The sequence below is a fragment of the Varroa jacobsoni genome, unplaced genomic scaffold (genome assembly GCF_002532875.2).
Source record: "Varroa jacobsoni isolate VJ856 unplaced genomic scaffold, vjacob_1.0 scaffold_1065, whole genome shotgun sequence".
Lineage (NCBI taxonomy): Eukaryota > Metazoa > Arthropoda > Arachnida > Mesostigmata > Varroidae > Varroa > Varroa jacobsoni.
Window position 1 is genome coordinate 406,560 of NW_019213967.1, and position 22,943 is coordinate 429,502.

The window sequence follows — 22,943 nt, forward strand, 5'->3', positions numbered from 1 at the left end:
TGATAACGTTTAGGAATTCTCCGGGTGTTTCGCCTTCTGCGCTCCCTTCGGCCCCTGCGTGTGATCAACCGAGCACCGGGATTGAAACTTGTCGTGCAGACACTTATGTCTTCACTGAGGCCTATCGGAAACATCGTCCTCATATGCTGCACGTTTTTTATCATTTTTGGCATCTTAGGTGTACAGTTATTTAAAGGTGAGACTTGATTTAATTTCTTTTTCAAATAACAATTGCAATTACGCCGTGAATTTTGCTAAAATGATCAGTATTACACCATAGTGCGATGCAGTGGCTTACTACCCTGTAAACACGTACCGAACATATCCGGTAAACATACCCGAACTGTAAGAGTAAAGTTTTCAAAAATGAATGAGAATCATTATTATCATCGTTTTCAAAGGAAACTTACATAGGTGTTTTACGGAAAAAAATTGCCTGTTTTTTAGTGGAAATAATTTTTTTTTAGCCAAACATCTGACGCCTCTACATTAGAAATTGAACTTTACGTTTACCTATTAATTCTTCTATGTATTTAAATATGAGGTAAGTGTTTTCGTTTGGCTTGTTTTGTTTTAATTAAATACACGTATTGCAGGATCATTCTACTATTGTGAAGGACCAGATGTAAAGGACGTAATGAATAGAGCACAGTGTGAGGAGAAACCCGGGTATCAGTGGGTCAACCGAAAGTACAACTTCGACAACCTCGGACAAGCGCTTATGGCGTTATTTGTGTTGTCTTCCAAAGTACGTTTGCTCGCGTGTTTCGACATCGAAGAATTTCAATTTGTTCTACAGAGCGTTTTTTTTTACCGTCCAGTCGTCTCTGAGATTTGTTCAGATACATTTGTTTATTCTCTGGCGTTAATTTGATAATAACTGATTATCCTCTGATCGATAATTAAATCTGCTAATATGTTACCTTGTAAATGTAAATAGAACACGGTGGTCCAATTACTCGGTGTGATGCTACTTACGCAATCCTTTGATTAAATCGGGCTACTTATTGTTCATTTCCTGTTCATGGTCACAACTAATCTCCGGTTCCGACATTTTATGAAAAATGTATATTATAGGCAAGTACTTTGCACTCATTTTCGCTGATATCATTCAGTCCTATATAACAAATATAACAGTTGTCGGAACGCTCATTTTATTGACCTTGACATAAGCAATGCATATGAAGAACACGTGCTTGTTAGGCTAAATATCCGTACTCATTTTTCTTGTGTTGTCACAGGATGGCTGGGTAGACATCATGTACTCAGGCCTCGACGCAGTGGGCGAGGATCTTCAACCGATAGAAAACTTCAACGAATGGCGGCTCTTATACTTTATCTCTTTTCTCCTACTCGTGGCCTTTTTTGTGCTCAACATGTTCGTGGGAGTAGTTGTTGAAAACTTCCACAGGTGCCGCGAAGAACAGGAGCGTGAGGAGAGAGCTTTGCGAGCTGCCGAACGGGCACGCAAACTTGAGAAGCGTCGAAGACGTAAGCAGCGCACGTTAGCAATTCTAATATTTCTTTATTGGATATAGCAGCCACTTTAATCGCTCTAGAGATTCCAAAGGCATCACAATGCCTCTGTTGAGCAAAAGTTATTGAGCGTCGAATATTGGAGCACGTCCTTATCACTCCATAGTTGAAAAAACAACAACTGTCATAAACGAAGTTATTTTTTGCAATTATAGGGTATTTATGTGATGCTGCTATTACAATATAGCTAAAATTAATCGTAAATGTGGATGATCAATGTTAGCCGTATCTATATAGACCTGGATTAAAGCTATTATAACGTGGAAACTTATCGTTGTTGCACTTTATTTCCTTACTCTACTCTGTCGAATGCGACGATATACAGAACTTCGTGAGCCGCCCTATTACGCCACTTACTCGCCCGGCCGACTATTTACTCACAATATGGTGACGTCGAAATACTTCGATCTCGCCATCGCGGCTGTCATTGGCCTCAACGTTGTCACAATGGCACTTGAATTCTACCAGATGCCACTCGAGCTTGAATATGCTCTAAAGATTTTTAACTACTTCTTCACTGCCGTCTTTATTCTCGAGCTGGCTATGAAACTCATCGCTTTGGGGGCTCCTCGATATTTGATGGATAAATGGAATCAGCTTGACGTTGTCATTGTAATATTATCTATCATGGGTAAGTACTTTATCAGTAAATGCCATAGAATCTTTTATTGATTTTTTTTAGGACTTCTTAGCTTAGCCCAATTACACTCAAACCCGTTTAAATGGTCAGCAACGGAATTTAGATTGACATATAACTACATATTTACCTTAATTTTAACCATTCATCAAGGGTTAGATGCAACCTTACCCGTTTGTACTTGCTGGTGTGTTAATGATGTTAATAAATCTCGTCGGCAGGTATCGTTCTAGAGGAAATGAAGAGTGGCTTCATCCCGATTAACCCGACGATCATACGGGTCATGCGTGTGTTACGAATCGCGCGCGTCCTGAAACTCCTCAAGATGGCGGATGGAATACGAGCTCTGCTGGACACCGTCATGCAGGCACTGCCACAAGTCGGCAACCTGGGTCTGCTATTCTTCCTGCTGTTCTTCATATTTGCAGCGTTGGGTGTTGAACTTTTTGGTAGATTGGAGTGTAATGACGAATTTCCCTGCCAAGGATTAGGAGAGCATGCGCATTTTCATAATTTTGGTAAGTCCTGTTACAAGCAAGTGGTGTAGTGGAGACTCTGTCCATATATACAGCCTACATGTGTACGCGCTTATAAAATTTACATTATATACAGTATATACTATTTTCCGTTATTGTTGATCATTATTTTTATAATGATTAGTTATGTTATGAGGAACTTTCTGAACCATAGGAAGGGCATAAGATTTTTCAAATTACTTTTTAAATTTTATATTATTCTAAGTTACTATATTTATATATAAGTTAATATATTTCTTGAATGCAATCTTCTACAGTCTATCTCGGGGAAACAAAAGCATAGTTAGGTGAAGTCAGCTAAAAAGGGAAAGAGATAAATAAGGGTAGAGCTTTTTCCGATAAAAAGGTTTTGGATTATTTACCGTCTTTGAATGGCTAAAATTTTACTGACAACCGGTAAAATGATCATAAAAATTTGCATTTTTATAAAGCATAAAAACAAGAAGCTGGTAAAAACAGAAAATTCGCGTTCAGAGGAGCCGGAGTTAACTTCAAGAGATGCTGCTACCGCGAAGATTACGAAAGCCATATTTTACAAACTTAAATTAAAAAAGTAGTTCAAGTCCGGCAGCAGATCTAATATAAAGCAAATGAATTAATGCTATGATTTACTCTTTATATAAAAAAAAAAAGTCGACTTCTGTGATTCCAGACAAGGTAGGTTCAGGTCCTTTCGTGCGGAAACGTTTCATATAACGTATTGACTGAAATATCAGTCTACGTATACGTGTATATGTCACAAATACATTCGTTATATTAGATTAGTTTAACACTGCGCTACAGAACATACCTTCTATACAATATTCGTAGAACAATTTAAGTTTGCTTTGGAAATGTGATATAGTTCTGTGTAGTTTCCCTGTTTTGAATGCGGGGATGTTAAATTCGTCTTTTTTATGGGCCCTTGCTTGCTATAATAGTGCGGGAAAAGATAACCAGTTTCTAGCCTTCCGTTTTTTTCAATGGAACATTTGATGCATACATGCTAAGAGACAAAAAAAATGCCGATTATTTCATTCGTGTAACACCGGTGCGACTCTATATTTAATATTGAACAGGTATGGCATTTCTAACGCTGTTCCGTGTAGCTACGGGAGACAACTGGAATGGAATCATGAAGGATACTTTGCGGGACAAATGCGACGCGGCGTCCGATTGCGTAAGGAACTGCTGCGTGTCGCCTGTCATCGCCCCGTTGTACTTCGTCATCTTTGTCCTCATGGCGCAGTTTGTCTTGGTTAATGTGGTCGTCGCCGTGCTCATGAAGCATCTTGAAGAGTCCCATAAGCAACAGGACGACGATCTTGAAATGGAGGTTCGTATTCACTTATTAAGTTAAATCCATTTTTCATCTAGGCAGCGTTTCCCGATATATCTACGGGTGACTATTAACACCTGTCTGGAATTATGAACGCGAACCGGTATTCTACATGTGTCGTATCGGAATCATTTCAGGCGGAATTACTAGAAGAGGAGCTTGAACGCCAAATGGCCGCAGCGACTGCAGTAGCTCGTCAGCAGCAAGCCGCTGCCGCGGCCGCTTTTCAGCAGCAACAGCATAGGCCGATCATCAAGATGTCATCATTACCTTCGAATTTTGTCTTCTACTTCGCTTCCGATAACAACAGCAGCAACAGCAATAACCTCACTAGCAATCTAAGTAACACCGCAGCAGAAGCCTCGACAGGCAACCCACCAGTAGCTAAAACCACGACTGCAACTTCAGCCGCTACAAAAAACGCTACGAATAAGAACAATATGCTAGCTTCAATAACTGCCGCCCATAGTGATAACGTTCACATCACCCAAGCTCAAGTATGTAGTGGCTAGGACATACTGAATGTTGATAAACGTGCATATAAAAGTCCAGTTGATTGCATATTGGAAACTACCTTGTTATCATTGGTTACCGGAAGCCTACCAAGTAAAAGCACAATGCTGCCGATGACCGATTTGAAGCTCTTTTCTGAGTTCTTGTTTGAAAATGTTAACACGGAAATCCCGTTCTAGCATGCTAGCTCTCACTTAATTTTATTGCGGCGTTGTGGGGGTCCATTCAACGGTAGTTTGCTCAACAATACCAGTGCCCATTAAAATCACGCCTTCCTCTGTCCTTGGCCGAGCCCCTTTTCTTACTTTCACAGTAGTTCGAAGCTTCTCTATTTTCATCGTGCTCGTTTCTATTTGTCAGTGTAGTTAGTATCAGGACGTATTCATTTTTGCGGTCGCATTCTCTCTTCTGTTATTGTATGATTGAAGTACATACGTTTATCACGTATACCTCTATGCGCTTCAGATAAATGTGAACTCAACATATTCGGCAAGTTGTGGCGGTTATAACTATTATGAGCTCGACTCGCTGAAGAAGGTAACAGTAGCGGATTTACGCAGTCCCCAGTCCTCGCCTGAAAAGGACGAACAGATGGATGAGCGACGGCTCCACCAAATATCATTGCCGCAAACCTATCCAGGTAACTAGGTCACAGGAAAAATGTTCGTAGCCTTTTTATTAGCGAGTTTCTGCGCTGCTTCCATATCACTGAAGTGGTATTTATATAACTAGAAATAATACTTGTGTAACTAAGTTCGACATTTTCGAAATACTTCTTGACGTGTAATAATTATTCCTACTAACCAACTAATGACTACTTGTATTTGTTCGCGCTCAGACTACCCGGACCCCGAAGGCGAGGAGGGCTGTGGCGTGGAAGGCAGCGGCCTTAGTTCAGCAGCATCACGCGGCCGAAGTCATGGCTATGGAGCGATAGGTTATCAGGCTGGAGGGCCGTCCGCCTCAACTTGTTGCAGCCACAGCCCGTGTCCCGACGACATCGACGACGAGTCCCAGCAGTTGTTTGACGACGACGAAGACACGAACCGGAATACTTCCGCTAGGTAGTTGGTCCCACAGCCGCGAAAACGCTTTCTACTAGCGCATCCCCTCGCCGCCTCGCTTTCCATTTGAAAGGCGCTGCCACCATGCAAGCAATGCCAGAGCACAAAAGTATACTGCGTAGAATAAGATTCGTATTTCGCTTGTACGAGCTGTGTTAGGCAACGGAATATCTGCAGAGGTCAGAATTGAATTCGCATTATGGCCGTTGACGTCCTTTAATATTTTGATCAATGTTACCAAGGTTTTAATTGGCATGGTCGTCTGTAATAATATTTCTTTATTTAACTTAAGTTCAGTTGTTTCAACAAAAACAACTCTCAATACACGAATATCTGCAGAGTTTTTATCACATGACACATAGATGCAAATATTCAGTGTGCCAGCATGTGACAAGAGAGGTATTCAACTTGTTCATATAGAGAATTTTAAATTGTACCATTTATCAGCATATGATAATATGCAAAGGAACATCTTTTTCGAATAGCTATAAAAAAAAAAGCCACACAACTTTTGTAATTATATAAAATTTACAATAGGTGTATGATAAAATATTTCCAATAGTAGCTAGAGCGTCAATTCTCTATGGCGCCGACGTCATCAACACCGACAAGAACATTGTGTGTCTTTGTGAACGCTTTGACGCAAATGTTACAGAGACGAACAGGCGATCGTCGCGTCGTTCGCTGATCTGTCCGTCGGCGGCGAGGAGTCATGGACAGACCTATTTAACAGCGATGCTAGCTGCTGGTCTTCGACTAGGTGAGAGTACAGTGCTACGTAAAATCACTAACTCGACAGATTTTACACGAAGTGGCTTATCACCCAAATTTGCGCATAAATGTTTATAAATATGCATTGCTATAGTGATAATTATTTTCTGTTTAATATATTATCTATTTCGACCGCTTGAGTGTTCGTACATCGTGTTTTCATGCAGTTGCAAAGCGTTTTCTATCCCAAATCACTTTTGGACAGCTGGCGGTTGAACAATAATTGAACGCTCACAGACTAACTGTCCTTCAGTTCCAGCTCGACGGGAAACGGTCAAGCGATGACCCAGCTGCAGAGGAAGCCCCCCCTTGCAGAAGTCGACTGCAGCCTCGACGGGCCCACTTCGGATTAGAAAAGCCGAAATGGAACCGCTATTGGGTAACGCGTAACAGCAGCAAGAGCAACAGATTCCACCTCTGCTGCAAGCTCCATCAACAAGGCGTAAATAAAATGAGCACACATATTACACATTGGACAACATTTTCAGTTCAATCAGAAATCAGAGAAGCGACAGGACGCACGCCGAGACAATAAATAACAAGGGCATATGTAGAAAAACGTACCCCGTCGCAGCGGTTCAGTTCACTCATAGTCCTGGTGGAACCCGTCGAACAACTTCCAGCCAAATCACCAATCTCTAAAAGCACTCAACCTTCCGCCAAAATAACATCAACAACAGGATATTAATCCTAATGCATAGTACAGTACATATGAATATAAGCAATTATAATGGGCCAAGAGCTACTTATATAAGCTAATAATGCAAAAGACATAAAAAGGAAAGCGTGTTCATTCTTAAGCAGCGTGACGAATGTAAGCATGAAAAAAGGCTAGCTAAAAGTGAGCATATGAAGCGTCAGTGGAGCGCATATATATATATATATATATAGAGAGAGAGAGAGAGAGAGAGAGAGAAATCACTGTAATCGAAATTCAGCCAGCCTTGAAGATCTACCTAAATGAAAATGATTCAATTGAACTAAATTGAATAGTTCAGTCATTATTTAAATCATCATTACACCAAACAGTAGCGCTTGTTAAATCATTATGAACTGATGATCGAGCTATCGATAGACTATTGAATTGGCGGTAAGTATCGTCAAGCACGAGGCAATCAGGTTTGTTCTCTTCGGTTAGATTGGATTGACAATGTTAACAAAGATCTCTTTAATGAGTGTATGAGGTTAGTCTCGGAAAAATAGATGATTTTGACTGCAGACTAGTCAAGAATATTTATTGTATAAGTATGATTGACATAACCCATATATGCAGCGTGTTTGTCTTATACTGAAGTTTCAAGTCCCCCTTATGAGTTTGCAACGATATTATCCCTTGCTAAAATTAGGTCAACGGCACCATTATGGTTGAAGGGCATATATTGGGAATATATAATAGAAACAATCGATTAGATCTTGCCGAAATGTTCTACGAATGTAGATAAATTGATCTTTCGTATGCAACGAATGCGGCAATTAGTATAAATTATAAAATTAACGATTATCGAGGGTAAGCCAATGGCACGCTTGTTGCTTGTGTTTGATGTGTGTTTGGACGAATCATGATTAATATTTACGGGCACACAGCAGATATTCTGTGCTCGATGGTAATAACCTGATAATAATGCGATGAAAAAAATGGGTATAAGGAGAGAGACAGAGTAAAAAAGACGGAGTTTCACAAATGACCACTCCCTTGAATGGAGTTAAATAGAGAAACTAAACAATCAAGTATGCCAGTGGCACCAGTCGCCCCCATTTCTCTCTACATAGGCATCTCATCCACCTTCTATGCATGTTTCCGCCCCTTAAGTATATCTAACACCGATCCCCCGAAGAAATCGAAACACAGCAAATCTAGTGCCAGAAAAATGGTGCGTTGTGTGTTAAGCTTTAGCGATTTCCTTGGGCTGTTTCTTCCACTCACCGCGCAAAACCCCAAGACAGAACCGGGACAACTGAGAGTGGTTAGAGGGTGCTACCTAGATACGCGGATTGAAAAAGGCGCTAATAGCCGTGGTTTAAAATAGGACACAAAAACAGCGAGACACAGGTACTAACATACACTTACAAAGATACACGAGATATAAATGCATAGTAATAATTAGAGATAGTAGTAATAATGATATTAAAGTGAGTGATACGACTAAATGCTACTAATCATACAGCACAATAGTCAAAAGATATATCACTAATAACATACTGACGATAGTGTACCCGTACAAGCTACCGACAGAGAGAGCGCATTTTGTCAGCCAAAAAGTACATACACACATATGAAAAGAAATAAGCAAAAAGTCACCAACTATTATAAGTATATTTGCCAACGAGGTACAGGCATGTGTACGCGGATAATACCGGTAATGAACACTATACAAATAAGTGAACAGCGAAGACTAGAATAGCGAGAACCGATAGTCCAGATATGCTATGATTACCATTACACGCGATTGGGTGCGCGTCCAAGCAGCGCAAAAAGTGCCTAAACGCAGCAGAAAGTAAAGAGGCTTTGCTCGAAAACGAAACTTAAGCCTGCTACCGCTCTTACTGAATTTAGGAAACTTATTGTGTTAACATTATTTTAGGACGCATTTACGGTACTGAAACCCCAGCTTCTAGAAAGAAAAATGTCGCATGTTTATTACAGTATCCGTATTCCTAGATATTGTGCGTTATTGTATTGCTATTGATGAAATATTTTAAGTCCTAAAAACATCATTTGTATTATTGATAAACGCTAGCGACCTTTAGAGTAACAACAGAAGTAAAGCGAAGCGCATTAAGTAGGCGACCCTTGTCAGCCGGTTGGACAGGCCAAACGACCTTTACTGTTGTCTCTGTATGTCACCATACGGAACTGAAGGTCAGAGCACTAACGTGTAACGTACATAAACACACATACAGGCCGGGTCGTTTAAAGCCGCTTCAAGTGTCGTGCCGGCCGCCTTGGTACGCCAGTAGTTAAATGTCTTAACCAGCTAAACAGCAACCACCCCATCCGTTAGCTTGGACGATCGCACGTACATTTTTGTGGCAATTTTGCCCCTGTTTTGGTCCTACCAAATTATATATAGTTATTGCAAAATATAGTTCTTGCTTCTTTTTGTGCGCGGCTCTACTGTCCCGGTATCGATATACAATCTGTAGAGCAAAACGAGAATCGCGACAAAACGAAAGTGGGGGTCTATTTCTTGTACCCAGTTAATTTCTTCTTTATTAGAAAACGGACCCTGTGAGTAACACGGTGTACAACTGGTAAAAGTTAGCTGTACAAACGCGAGAGTTGATTGATCACACTATGCGGCCCTGATATTCTTAAAGGATTTGCGGAGATTAGGTAAAGTGAAAAAAATCAAATAACAGTGAGGAACATCTGGAGTAAGTTCTGGCTGTATTTTTTTTACTTTTAAGTGAAGCAACAGAAAACTGGTTCGAGCAATTTCTCATTGATTTAGAATTCCAACAAAATATTTTGCATCTCTTAGAAGGGGTTATGTGTGTTTCATTGAAGAGCACAATAGATGGGAGGGAAGCGCCTTTTTGAAAAGTGCAAAGATAATAATCAATGATAATTCTATCTTGCGTTATTAATGCCCGCTGCCCGAAAGTGCTCGATTTAAAAAGCCAGTTGAAGACTGCCTCAACGTGCGCTCTGTGGAATTATTTATTGAATATGTGGCACATGGGTGCAGCTAGCGGCAATCCCAACTACTACGGGCGTATAAGCCAATCAACACCAATACGCGATTTTGTCGATTGAATAATGCCGTGACGGCAGAATCACAGAAGTTAAGATGCCCTCTGCGACAGAGGAAACGGGGCAGTCGTCGCACGCACCGACGTAACTGTACATGGCCGAACAGCATATAGGTTCATGTGAAACACCATTTTACCGATGCTTTGGGGGGCGCGTATGATATAAATAATGCTATCAGAGTCAGTGGCCCAAAAGCACGATGACGTGCATGATAGCATTGTTTCGTGTAATTTTGGTGCTGTAGAATGAGCAACAAATCGCGCACTTGTCAATGCGGGCTGCTCAGCCGACATGATCACTCGTAAGTTGTAACGACATTGCGCAAAGAGCGATAGGAAAGGACGGGATTAGCATCGGATTTTCGCACGATGAAAAAAGCATAAAAGAGCAGAAGTTGAACAGGAAGATGTTTAACAAAACCAGCAAAAGAAAATACTAACAGGGTTCTGCACTGGACGTCACCACATCCTGCATCTGGTCCTTGAGTTGACGAATCGTATTAGTAATCATTAAGAATAATGAAAACACTAACGCAGCATCTTGTGTAGAAAATGCACAGGTTACCATAACTAAATTACATATACATTCTGAGCATGGTGTACAGAGTAATAACAATAGTCGTTTATAAGAACAGTATCAACATTTATCCTAAGAAAAAAAACTCTTACTAGTAATAATGTTAAGGTATTATGAGCAAGTAGAAAAGGAATGACTGAGTTAAAAAAAAAAGTCGTTAGACAGCACATGCTTGACCTTGGCAGTGGATAGGTAGAAATGATATGCTTGTTGATACATATGATATTTAAGAAGTCTACAGGACAAACGGTTGAAGAGACGAGAAGTCTGACTAGTTTCGCTTAGCGGTCACTGAAAGATTAAGTCCGCATTGAGGTATTGGAAAAGGGTCGCGAAGGCAGCAAAAGCAGCGGATGAGCATCACAGTATATAGTAGTAATAGTAATGAATAAATAATGGTAATACATAACTAGCGGTATATACAGATAGTTTATTCAGTGATTTGTAATCGGTCATTATCCGGCACTAATAGGGATAATAATAATAATTATATAACATGTTACAATATAATAAGAAGTATCACATAATTATAAATACAGTTTCTAGTAATAACAGTAAAAGCGTTCAGAAACGGGCGCAGTTAGCTGATTGACATGATTGTACACACAGATGCAAGCGAAGCCGTCTATCTTCAAAAGTTCAGTTATAGAAAATTATGTCAAACGGTGTAAAATTAGGTAGCGGTGCTGCAGGGCTTTTAGACATTATCTAATAGCTATTATTTTCATTGAATCTGTACGTGAAAAAGTAATATAATAAATATGGCGTATGGTGTCCATGGCGAGGATGGATCGTTCGTGTGCTAGAGCACAATGTAAAAGGCAGTTATTCTATTATATCTTGAGTAGAAAAGGTTAGAATTTTAGAAAAAAAAAATGGTTACCTAAATACATAGGAAGAACGAATGACTGAACGTGAGTTTCCCTTCAGTGCGTTTGTTTCCTGCCTTGGAGATGTGAACGTGAAAGTCGTATACGTGTATATACCAATCCGTTAAATTGCACGTCTGTCTAACATTATTCCTCAGCTAGATGGCACAACTAGACGACAAATAAAAATACGAATTTTTTTCGGTAAGGTCAAATATACATCTATATATAGAGAGAGACGACAAAAAGGCTCTAGAGGATTGAACTGTCCACGTATTTTTTACTTTCCGTGAGTAGTTAGAAGACAGTCTGAGGTTAAATTGGTTCCTTATGACTCCGCTTACAGAGGAGTGCCCTAATGCTTTGAAAACGGCAAAGAGTCCATAAAATAAAACAAAAAATTGAAGAAAATGTAATATAACGTTTTGCTCTGGTTGCGATTGATCTAAAAGTTTGAAACAGAAGATGAATGGATTTAGCTTTCACCAGACGTCTAATCTACATAAGTAAACACACCAGACCACATACAGACAACTCAAAATAACCACAATAGGAAATACTACCAGTGACCTTCTGGCGGTTGATAACTGCAATTGAAACACACATGTACATTTATGCCATGTACAAGCATTATGCGGTTATTAAATATAGTGGTATCGAAGAGCGACATTTGACCGAAGTACATGAGTACACAGTACTCGAATATGATATTCATCTTTCATTTTAATCCATCTAGAACAAAGATGCAACGTTAGAAAACACGGCTAAAGAAGTTAGAAATCTCTTATTATAAACACACACGAGAAATGCGGAAAAGCCCGAGAGAATAGTAGCATTTTTCTAGTACTTAAGTACTCGTATCGACTATTGGCCTATGTTCTACAGTAAAGTTGGCCCGTTCAGTCATCGACACGCGAAACAATTGCTGCTCATTGATATCGGACGGACGGACGGATCATCGTGCGTGTTATATCAATAGATACGAACATCGCAAAGTTGTTGTTGTTGTTGTCGTTGTTGTTGTTGTTGTTGTTGTTGTTGTTGGGAGATAAGCAGTTCTGACATTTTCTCTGCATTATTTTATAAACCGAGTAAAAACACATCAAAAATATGATCTTGATAATAGTAGTATCGATAACATCAGTGACACAGCACAATCTCCCAAGCGGTTTTGTCGAAAGACAACATACCAACAACCCTCTACGCTACCACGACAGCAACGATAAAAACGACTGCTATTGGCTTTATTGAACGGTGCCCGCAATTGTGTTTATCTCACTAACAACAACAATGCTTTGTTTAGCGCAGTGAATTGGTACGCTGTTAACGTCCAACTAAGATCCGGAAATTATTGTTACTTCATTGTGAAGAGATATAATAACAATATCACTTCGTTGCAAATGCTAGGTATTGTACCTATTTATCTGGATGATGATGATAATATTAAATACCGTAGACTATTATTGCACATCGATAAAAAAAAACATAGATTATTGTTCGATGATAGGCTATCACTAACAGTAACAGAGCAGAAATAGATTTGAAGGCAAGGGGCGCGATAGGCTTGAAGTTGACTTTTCTACGATGAAATGACAACCAATAGTTAAAGAAGACGCAAAAAGAAAATACGAAAAGATAGAATCGTGTTGGTCTATGGTAGCCTGCTGCAGCTGTGCTGAAAACCATTTGTTGGCACACCAGATAATAGAGTTAAGTCAAACGACCAAAACATAGATATTGAGGAAGTAGAGGAAAACGTGCTTGAGCCACAGCTTCACGTAACAGAAGAGATAACAGGAAACGAACAGCTACTTCTTTGAGGTGGAGACCGATGCTTCAACTGATCGTCCCAAATAATAAATAAATCTTCGTTAAAGCTTCCCTTTGCCCCTTTTTACTCAAACTGGATGAGGCTATAATTAGCCCCATATAATAAAAATACCAATTATTCTCATGGTTACTATTACAGTTCGAAAAAGAGATGTTGCTGCAGGCGAAAATGGTTACAAGTGGCAAAGCAAAAATGACAGAGCGTCCGTGATAGGAAGACAGACAGACTGCGAATTATAGAGTATAATATGCTGTCGAGAATACTAGTAGAGAACGAGTGTAGGGCAACATCTCTGTTTAAGACTCGCTGCCGATGCCCCTTGGCAGTAATCATACTTGGCAATTGAAAACGAACACGGAGGAAGCATTGTACAATCGTTGTCCTATCGATACGATTCGTTCGAGCTATTGAAGAAAATTTAATAACAGTTAATAACTACAACAATATAGTTAGATTTCGAATCATCCCCTTTCTCGACTACAGGCCGCTTTCTGAACACTCGGATTAGATGTAGTGCAACTAAAACGATAACAAAAGCATTCGTATTATACATGTATGTAGTCTGTATGTTAAAGGACTTATAGTTAACCTTCGGAACACTTCTTGAGCAGATCATTCGTCATCCAACCTCAGTGAGAAAGATAGTCATAATAGAAATACTAGCACACAAAGGCTTTCACGGCGATGCACGAGGACGCCATAAACATTTGCACGTAGACACAAATAGGCAGAAACGATAATCTGAATAATACTAGAAAAAACTGAGCAGCGTATGATAATACCACTAGTCAATAGTTTCATACCGAGCCTTGTCGTCAATGCAGGAACAACGCCAATGTGTTATGAATGTAATAACCGAAATCACCATATACAAATAAATATAATATATATATAGTTACTTGTTCGATTGTTCCAGTTCAGCCAATGAAATCGTGACGATCTTCATACGTATATAAAAAAAAAAAAACATATATTATAACTGCCCTTCAAATGAGCAATTATCGATGATTTTTGTTTATCTCGCTGCATAAATCCCTAATTGCCATTGACTGCAACGAGTGTGACTGGGACTGAAGGATGAACGAAGATGAATAGTTGTAATAATAATGGTGATAATAATGATAATGAACAATGATGCCATCTTTAATACAGTTCACTCATGAACGGTTACTATTACATGGACCGTAATCATTGCGTAATAGGTCACAGACTGGGAGAGGCAAGAAAAACCGAGAAGAAAATGAATAAAAAACAGAAATACTGAATGCGTGACGCACGTTATTCGGTGAGGACAACTAATGTTAGTGCTAGTTCTCAACTCCAGTGTTTGGCGAGTAGAAATGAATGGTCCATCTAAGAGAACACGCAAATCAAGGCTGCCTGCTCACGACTGAACGCGCCGCTGGAAATAAAGTGGAAGTATCATCAGTGAATATATACGGGACGTATAGCCAAGCGGTTATAAGTTGAGAAGACTTTTTTTTGGTTCAGCTTACCTCCGCTCAAAATACACCCAAATAAACACTTACACTTAGGAAGTTGTCTTACGTCCATCGCACGTTACAGATCAACAACGGATGGACGAAACGAAGAACATACATCAGATATCATCCATGCATCGTTTCTCCATATTATATAGATACGTCCAGATACGGGTGCGATGTGTAAATTTTAATCTGCTAATTAAGTAAGAGAACTACCGTTGACCGATTGATTTCGACTACGCCGCTTACAAGAGATAATCACAAAGAACTAACAGACGATTTATGCGGACATAATAATCGTAATATATTTAAGAAAAAAAAAAATGGCCAGAAAGCAGCACAGCCTGCACCTCTTTATGCAAGTACCCACGTTGTAGCCCATAAGAATTCCAATCAGGTTTACTTTCTCCTAATAATAACAACAATAACAACGATAATAGTACTGTAATAACCCTTTTATTATTTAATCCTTCGCAATTCGCGTTAGCGTCTTGCAAAATTTTGGATCTCCATAATTTTCGACAAGGTTGTATGAGCGTTAATCGATCAGACGTCGATTTCGAAGAAAATTATGTAAAGAATCTTTTTGGGTGTTTTTTAGCCATGGTATAAAGACGCATAGCAGACGTACAGAGAGAATATGGGCTAAATGTCACATAGTGATGAACTCTAACACATACAAACTGCTATAGCGTCATAAATCACAACCGTTCAATTCGACAAGTGTGGAGGTGTCAGGATTTTACCAACAAGATGGCATGAACGTAAACAGTGTAAAGCTGGACGGAGCTAAACCGATCAGCTGTTTCGAATAAATAAGGGGCGGCGAACAAAATACTTTTGTAACGCGGTTCCAGTTATAACGAAGGTATTATGTAGAATAAATATAGAAAATAACTACAATGAATACTGAGTTAATAATAAATCCTATATATATATATATATATATATATATACACACCTATACTGCGATAACGAATGAGTGTTTTTTGACCTGCTAGAGATAAGTGCTACACTACGATAATTACGCACTGAGTAGAACCCTCTTCATGAAAATAGTTCTTACCTCATACATTGTGCAACTAGGCTAGTGATCCTTAAATCATAACACAGAGACAGGCTCCATTCGGGGCCCTTGTATCATTTATCCTTAAAGAGGACGTATCTGTTATCTATTCCCTAAAATATAGCATTGACAATACTCCAAGTGTGACAACATGAGGTTTATTAATTAGTTTTTCAAAAATTACGTAATATAGCATTTGACCATATTTATTTCGGCCAGCTATGTCACGACGACCGTGCGTTATCAAAAAAAGATCGTCCTTTAAGTGACCTTTTTCTACGCTAGAATTTTATATACCTGTATAGCATTTTACCTTATATAACGATAAAACGCTAGATAGGTACACGAGTGGAAAGAAGAGAGAGGTTAGTTCGACTTTAGGCTCGCCGCCTCACCCTTGCTCACTCGCAAAAGTAGCAGCCGCTGCCTTTGCTTTATCCTGTGTCTTGCATAAGATTCGAGCTCCGCGCCGTGAAAGACCCATTACTCCAGAGACAACGTAGGACAGCAAGATGGAAATGAAAACAAACTTGGCAAATAATGTCTGTCGTGACCGCTTAATCCTTCGCGTCGTAAAAGCCCTACGTTCTTTTGGCGATCCGCTTTTAACGGCCACTGTTGTAGGCATAGCCTCTGTGGATGCTACAGATACTGCTAGTGTAGTTCAAATCAACATTAAAGTTTACCTTTTCCACTGGGGTCGTGGATAAACATAAAGGCGCAAATAACGTAAGAATCCATGTATAAGCCAGAAGCCGAGGAAGCAGAAGCTGCCGTGATTGGGCCGTAGCAATAGGGCGTCTCCCACTTTTGGGATGTCCTAGCAGCTAGTCGATACTGGAACTTTTTTACGACTGTTCTTTGTTTTCTATGGTTTCACCGCTACTTTGGTTCCTCGCGGTGTTTCCTGACTTTGATTCAGCAGTCTATGCGCGTCTCTGCGCGTATGTGAGTCGCTATGCTGTCTGTTTACCCCTCAAACATAAATTGTACTTGTTCAACATTGCAATCTTTCCCTAGGACTCCTCAGCCGGATTGTTCCGAGCTTGTCCCATAACTGCAAAGCCTCCCGTTAGCCGTCAGCCATACTTTTACGGTCCGCTAGACTCCCTTGCTACTCTCTCCACCAGCACATGCTTACGAGTTGGGTCTGCCCCTGGTTCTTTCTTCATTCACTTGGTAGTTGCATCATATTCATCGTTGGTTTGCTCATACACTCTCACCTTTGTTTATTCCCAGGGAACTCTTGGCTTGGACGTGCGATGCCATTCAATGTTTTCCATGGCTGGAAGCCAACAGAACTAGGGGAAAGAAACAAAATAGACTTGTGCGTAGCATCGCGTTCATCTGCGTGATAGATGTCAGCTTTCTTGTTCATAGACAAGTGCAGTTGCAGCGAGGTATGTCAATGATCTTTAACGTGTTGCATCAGCAGCTGGGCTTCCTTTTATCACGTAGCGTGATGAATAGTACTCTAGTCAAGGGCGCTTTATTCTACTAAAGTTTAATGTCAAATAACCAATGAGTAATTTCGTACGTGTACTAAAGCATTTATAGAATGAATTGAAACGGTGCTTTCAAGAAATGAAATACGTAAAAGGCGAAGCGTCATATAAACAGGCCGGGGCTGATTTTATGCGTTGGTTCAAAAAAGGAAGTGGATAGGAGGCGGTGAGGGAATTCAGACTCGGAATCTGACCTATGGCCTTTCTGTAAATGGCCTAGTAGTTTTCTTATGTTTTGCTGTTAAATAAACGCTGCTAGAGAAAAAAAATAAAATAACATTTCAATGTGAAATGCCTTCTATCATACATAAACAATATGTCTCTCCGTTGCCTAAGCATGTCCTGTGTCATGCCTTAGCGATTTTGGCAATAAACGCTTTGATCTATTTGCCATATAGGTAGGTATAAATTGTGCTGAATGAAGTAGATGTACTTCCTCAGTGGACAAAACGCAAAGGTATCATATCAATCATTCGCTTTTTCCTGCGTCAACTTCCTTGAAAAGGGTAGAAGTTTAGGTTCTCTCGTAAGCTGTTGCTCGATAGCAGTTCCGATAAGTTCGATCAGGACTTTTATGCCACAAAGCCTATGAGAAGTGTGAAATGCTTGCTTCTTTTTAAAATGTATGTTAACTTTATGAGATGAGATGCAATGTCCTTACTAATAACCCTTTTAATATTGAGATAGAACAGCAGCGTCGCCCACACTGCTCAAACTGCTGGTATACCATTGGCTTTCAAAGCGACATTAAACGTCTAAAGCCTTTTCTTCCTATTATAGCACAGGTATTACTTATGTGTGTAGCGTTTAAGAGCTTTCTTAGTGGAGCTACTTAACAAATGGGGTTTTCCCTAAACGACGATACCAACATGCTCACAGGATCTACTCACCAGAAACCTTATTTTCATTTCCGGTTCGTTTAAATGATTTGCTAATGAGTACGGGTTTCCCGACGACAAGTTCCAACTGAGCCTTTTTGAGAATCAGAGAAGACCGCTACAATATAAGCTTGATCAACAATACATGCGTGTTCCTTTTTACTGTACAAAGATTTTGTTTACATTACCGAGGTATATTACATATGAGGCACAGGCGCACAATCCGCTCATGACGATAAAATTCATTAATGATACAACTCTGGGGTGTTGCATTTCTTTCCTATTGCTGTAACTCTATAGATAGTTCCGCTAAAACGAATATACAGAGGTCTGTTTTATTTCGTTTTATCATCTCCGGTGTATCAAACGTATGCGTTTGCGTCAGTATAGATGTGTTATACGATAGATTTTTGAAACAGCCGAACTCGACCCTCGATAGCAGCAGATTCTTTTTTATCACTTTAGAACTTGATGTAGCAAATGAAGCCTATCTTTTTTGGTTGATGGCAACAGTAGCTTGGTTCTCTCATTGTTTCTACTAGCGTTGCTCCCAGAAATCGCATTATCGTCTCGAACACTTCGTCTAATCTTCTATTCCCTTTGCCATAATCTCGTCAGGCGGATTATTCGGGTGCCGTAGGGCCCATGGCCTAACTCTGAAGAGCAGATCTCGAATACTACCAGTTCATATGAATTCCAATCGGCTTCAGTCATTTTAGGTAGAATGTTGTTTGGTATAATGTTTGCTAACGCTTCAAGAATATGTGCCGGCACTTAGTTGATATATTGATGAAATCCCTAAAACAACGTGGTCGATTTGTTTCGTAGATGTTGAAAAATATACTGCTTGGATGTTAATATCACACACTAATAGAACAATTTCTACGCTAAGTAAATTCAATAACTTGTAATATAATGGTGAATGTAGATGTCAGAATTATTTTGCAATAATGGTAATGACAATTATATGAAAATAGATCGTGTTTTTTTACTCTATCTTATCCAGCACGCTTCCAGCCAGCATTGTTAGTTCTAAATGTTATCAGTTGGTGAGAGGTGATCGTAACAAAAACAAGTATTTTCGCATAATAGTACTCAGGTGTTAAATGTTTAGTTCGGTGCCTACTTTTTGCAGCCCTTTCCTAAAAACATTTCTCCATTGCTATAATAAAAAATCTCTGCCAGCTATGAGTTCTAAGCGATCTCGCCTTTGACCGCGAAGTCACCATGAAATGACCTGCTTAGTTCGCCTAATCCTTATTTGCTAAGGGCAATACCCATTAGGACTAAAAAGGATTTTTAGAAGCGAAGGTATAAAGGAGCTACACATTGTGTAGTTGTAAGTCTCCCTCTTCTATTTTTCCCGTCTAACAACCTGGCACATTTTTTGTCGTTCTAGGAACCGGCTGTTATGTTAGCCTATAGGTTTATGTCGATGGCGTAACATACTCTGAGCAAACCTATACGGCCTGCGTTTGTAAGCTTGGTTATCATCCTAAAATGTGAATATTTGCGGAAACGGCAGTAAGCACAGTTAACTATTGGCTGGCAGCAAAGTTTGGCTGATGTTGCTTGGTGTTCTTCTTCATACAATCAGGGTATCCGTTCTCCCTGCATAACGCGTTCGTAGGATCCGGATGTGCTCGTAGCTTTTCTCAGATATGCTGCCTGACAGTGATCCTAAATCTAGGAGAACCACGTTTTCCCTAAATAGTCAAATAAAGTCATCCGTTATACTGATTAAAGTGTTTAATTACTACTACTGCCGCTTTTCTTTCTCACACAAAACATATATACACATATTTACGTAAATATACGCTTGGTGTGGCATTACGTGCTTAGACATATCTGAATATAGGAACGGCCCTATTGCGGTGTCTTCAGCAACAACACAGCCAGTAGCTGAAGGGCATTCTGATAAACTAATCTTATTGTTCTCCCGGGAATCAATAATGCTAATCAATAGATGTACTCAGCGCTTTTCGCTATGTTCCACTCCAGCTAGTCATCGTATCACTGCATTTCATTGGCCCATTAAGTGTTGCGGAACGCGTACAGTTATATACAGATATCCCCTTCTACATCTTGGCCTGGGTGTGTACGCATGTGTGTATTTCGCGTCCGCGGACTCTTACCATAACATCGTCGAAATGCTGTTTACCTCCGTTCCAAAGTGGCCTCATTTGTTGGCTGGCCTGGCGTCAACGCCTGGCTAGCTCATGTTGTTTTCGTCGTTGTGGAACAGAACCATCAATGCGCGCCGTGAATAGTTCGCCCAATTCAACTTGTCTAACGTATGGCATGTTAAATAGAAGATAGACGCAGGAATTTGTTATCGGCCATGGGATTGCAGGTGGCTAGTAGCAACTTGGCTACACTATTTGTGCCCAATCTAGCTAAACTACCGCCGAGTGGTGCTTAGTCATGACCAGATAGGTAGATGATTGGGTGGGGTTACAAAGCTTGACCTGCCTTCATTTGGATACGTCACTGCTGACGCTCGCCAAGGCAGGGCCATCCGCCTGCATTAGCACCACCGAATTCATCGTCAGTGACTGGATGTCCGCCCCTTATCGCTTGGGTGCTCAACAAGAGCGATTCGAGCATCTACGAAACCACTACCATGGAATACAGCTAAGTGCCATCATATAACAGTAATAGCATGATGTGACCGTGCTTAGTCGAAACAATGACAAAAGCTATATAACATGCTTGTTGTACGCATGTCACCATAGAATTATCTGCTTCTCTAGTACAGTCACGCTTGGACAAGGGCTCACACGTCTATGCCTGACTACATGTAACAGTAGAAGCAGGTATATAATTATGAAGCTTCTGCCAACTTTTGTCGATGAATGAATTGTTTTGAAAAATCAGGTCAAAGTTTTAGGTTTTTCATTGCAGACCTCTGCCCCTGTTTCGAGCAGACTATGTAGACTACAAAAAACGTATACCAACCTATTAGTACTGGACCAACTTAGGAGTTTTCAGGTAAAAAAAAACTGTATAAGAAGCAGTGATACGCCCGCTTCGTCCTGCAAAATGGCGATTCCGCCGTTTGACTTAGCCTTCCGGCCCTATGTGTTTTTATTTGATTTCGTTTTAGCTTCTGGGCTTCACCGGCTAAAGCGTTTGCTTGGTGAGGGATGCTGTCCTTTGTCGCTGGCGAGTGCCCTTCTCGCTATTTGAAATCCCGTGTTCCGCGTTTGCAAGCCAGAATCTTATGCGCGAAACCAAGATGAACCTTCAAACAACTAAGGGCAACAGCTAGTCGAGCTACATTCACCCGAGTGGTTACGCGTTTGCAAGAGCATTTCCCTGTCCAAACAAAAATTGCCCTGTGTATTAACGGTTACGCTTTCTGACCTAGCAATACTGTCTTCTACCTATCCTTACCTCCTGCTACCGTTGGGACAAACTTTGGCATCGATTTACTGCTCCAGCGCCGTTTACCACAGTCGCAAGCAGCACCATTTCCGCCATCAGCCTTCGAAATGCAAAGGTAGATCCTCCACAATTCGGACTAACTTTGTAACGATACCTTCGCTTTTGCCGGCTGTTGCAGGTCTAAGGCCCCTCGGTGACTATTGGGCGAGGCATCTGTGATCCATAAGAAAACTGGCGAAAGGACTGTTTTCTGTTCTAATGCAACATTCTCCGAATGACGGTAGAAGCATGCAGGGGCCAGAAAAAGAGATTTTGTACAAGATATAAACTACCTCCAAACAGCTGCTTATAGAGTGGGGGGAAAAGGCAACAAACAGCAAAGGTTACGTGGTGAACGCATAACGTATGCGTTTTTTTTTACTTAGTCAAGGTCAAAGTGGACATACGACTACACTATTCGTTGTTATCATATATATCGAAGCATGCATAATCAATATGGTTTTATTTAGCTCTATAGCTTGTATCCTATTTAATTTTGACCAGCTGTCTTAGATCACTACCAATGCGTCACTTCGAGCGCCCCATATCTTACTGATTAATTTAGGGTTAGCTGAAATTGGTACGCTAGGTAAATTACTGCTTGAGCTTATGACGGCCAAGCTCACAATGCAGAGGTGACTCAATAGTTTGTCCGCAAACTCTTATTTTATACATCCTTAACGTGAAACTCCAATTTCACGCCAAATTACTCTCAGAAGTAGCTATATCGCCTGTACAATCACTATTGTAACATTGATCTACCGTAAAAAACAGAAGAGGAACAAATAATACAGTCATATATGAGATGGCGTATGAGGAGATGTACGCTAATATCCCATGGATTTGCTATTGCTTATAGGATCGATACACGCAATACAATTGGACATTTTGAGCTCGTTCCACCGTGTGGAACCAAAAAGATCCTCATCGCTCTTGGGGTGGATTACGCTTGAAGGATATAGGTAGCAGAATCTACAAATGCTGTCTCTAGAGGTGCGCCATCCGGTTTTGGCCGCTCTCGTTTTATCTCTTTACCTGACAGCATTCGCTCCACGATCCCGCAGAGTCCGAAATGAGCAGCAATGCTCCGCTTCGATGCGCTTACTGCCCTCGCCTGCTTTGCGCTGACGTCGTCGTCGCGCTTCAAAGATTTTTGCCCGTTTCCGCCACGACTACTCA

General features: G+C 40.4%; 1 protein-coding gene across 1 annotated transcript in view; it reads left to right on the top strand.

Moving 5' to 3' along the window:
- The window catches only part of Ca-alpha1T (Ca[2+]-channel protein alpha[[1]] subunit T), an 80,573-nt gene extending 64,709 nt beyond the window's left edge, over window positions 1-15,864 (top strand). The window contains exons 24-34 of the mRNA XM_022843534.2: window positions 14-196; window positions 597-748; window positions 1,242-1,491; window positions 1,862-2,167; window positions 2,395-2,691; window positions 3,768-4,024; window positions 4,165-4,524; window positions 5,006-5,180; window positions 5,379-5,604; window positions 6,260-6,364; window positions 6,629-15,864. Of these exons, the coding sequence (XP_022699269.2) occupies window positions 14-196; window positions 597-748; window positions 1,242-1,491; window positions 1,862-2,167; window positions 2,395-2,691; window positions 3,768-4,024; window positions 4,165-4,524; window positions 5,006-5,180; window positions 5,379-5,604; window positions 6,260-6,364; window positions 6,629-6,728 (2,411 nt within the window). The 3' untranslated portion in view covers window positions 6,729-15,864. The remainder of the gene's footprint in view (window positions 1-13; window positions 197-596; window positions 749-1,241; window positions 1,492-1,861; window positions 2,168-2,394; window positions 2,692-3,767; window positions 4,025-4,164; window positions 4,525-5,005; window positions 5,181-5,378; window positions 5,605-6,259; window positions 6,365-6,628) is intronic.
- Window positions 15,865-22,943: the final 7,079 nt, after the last annotated feature.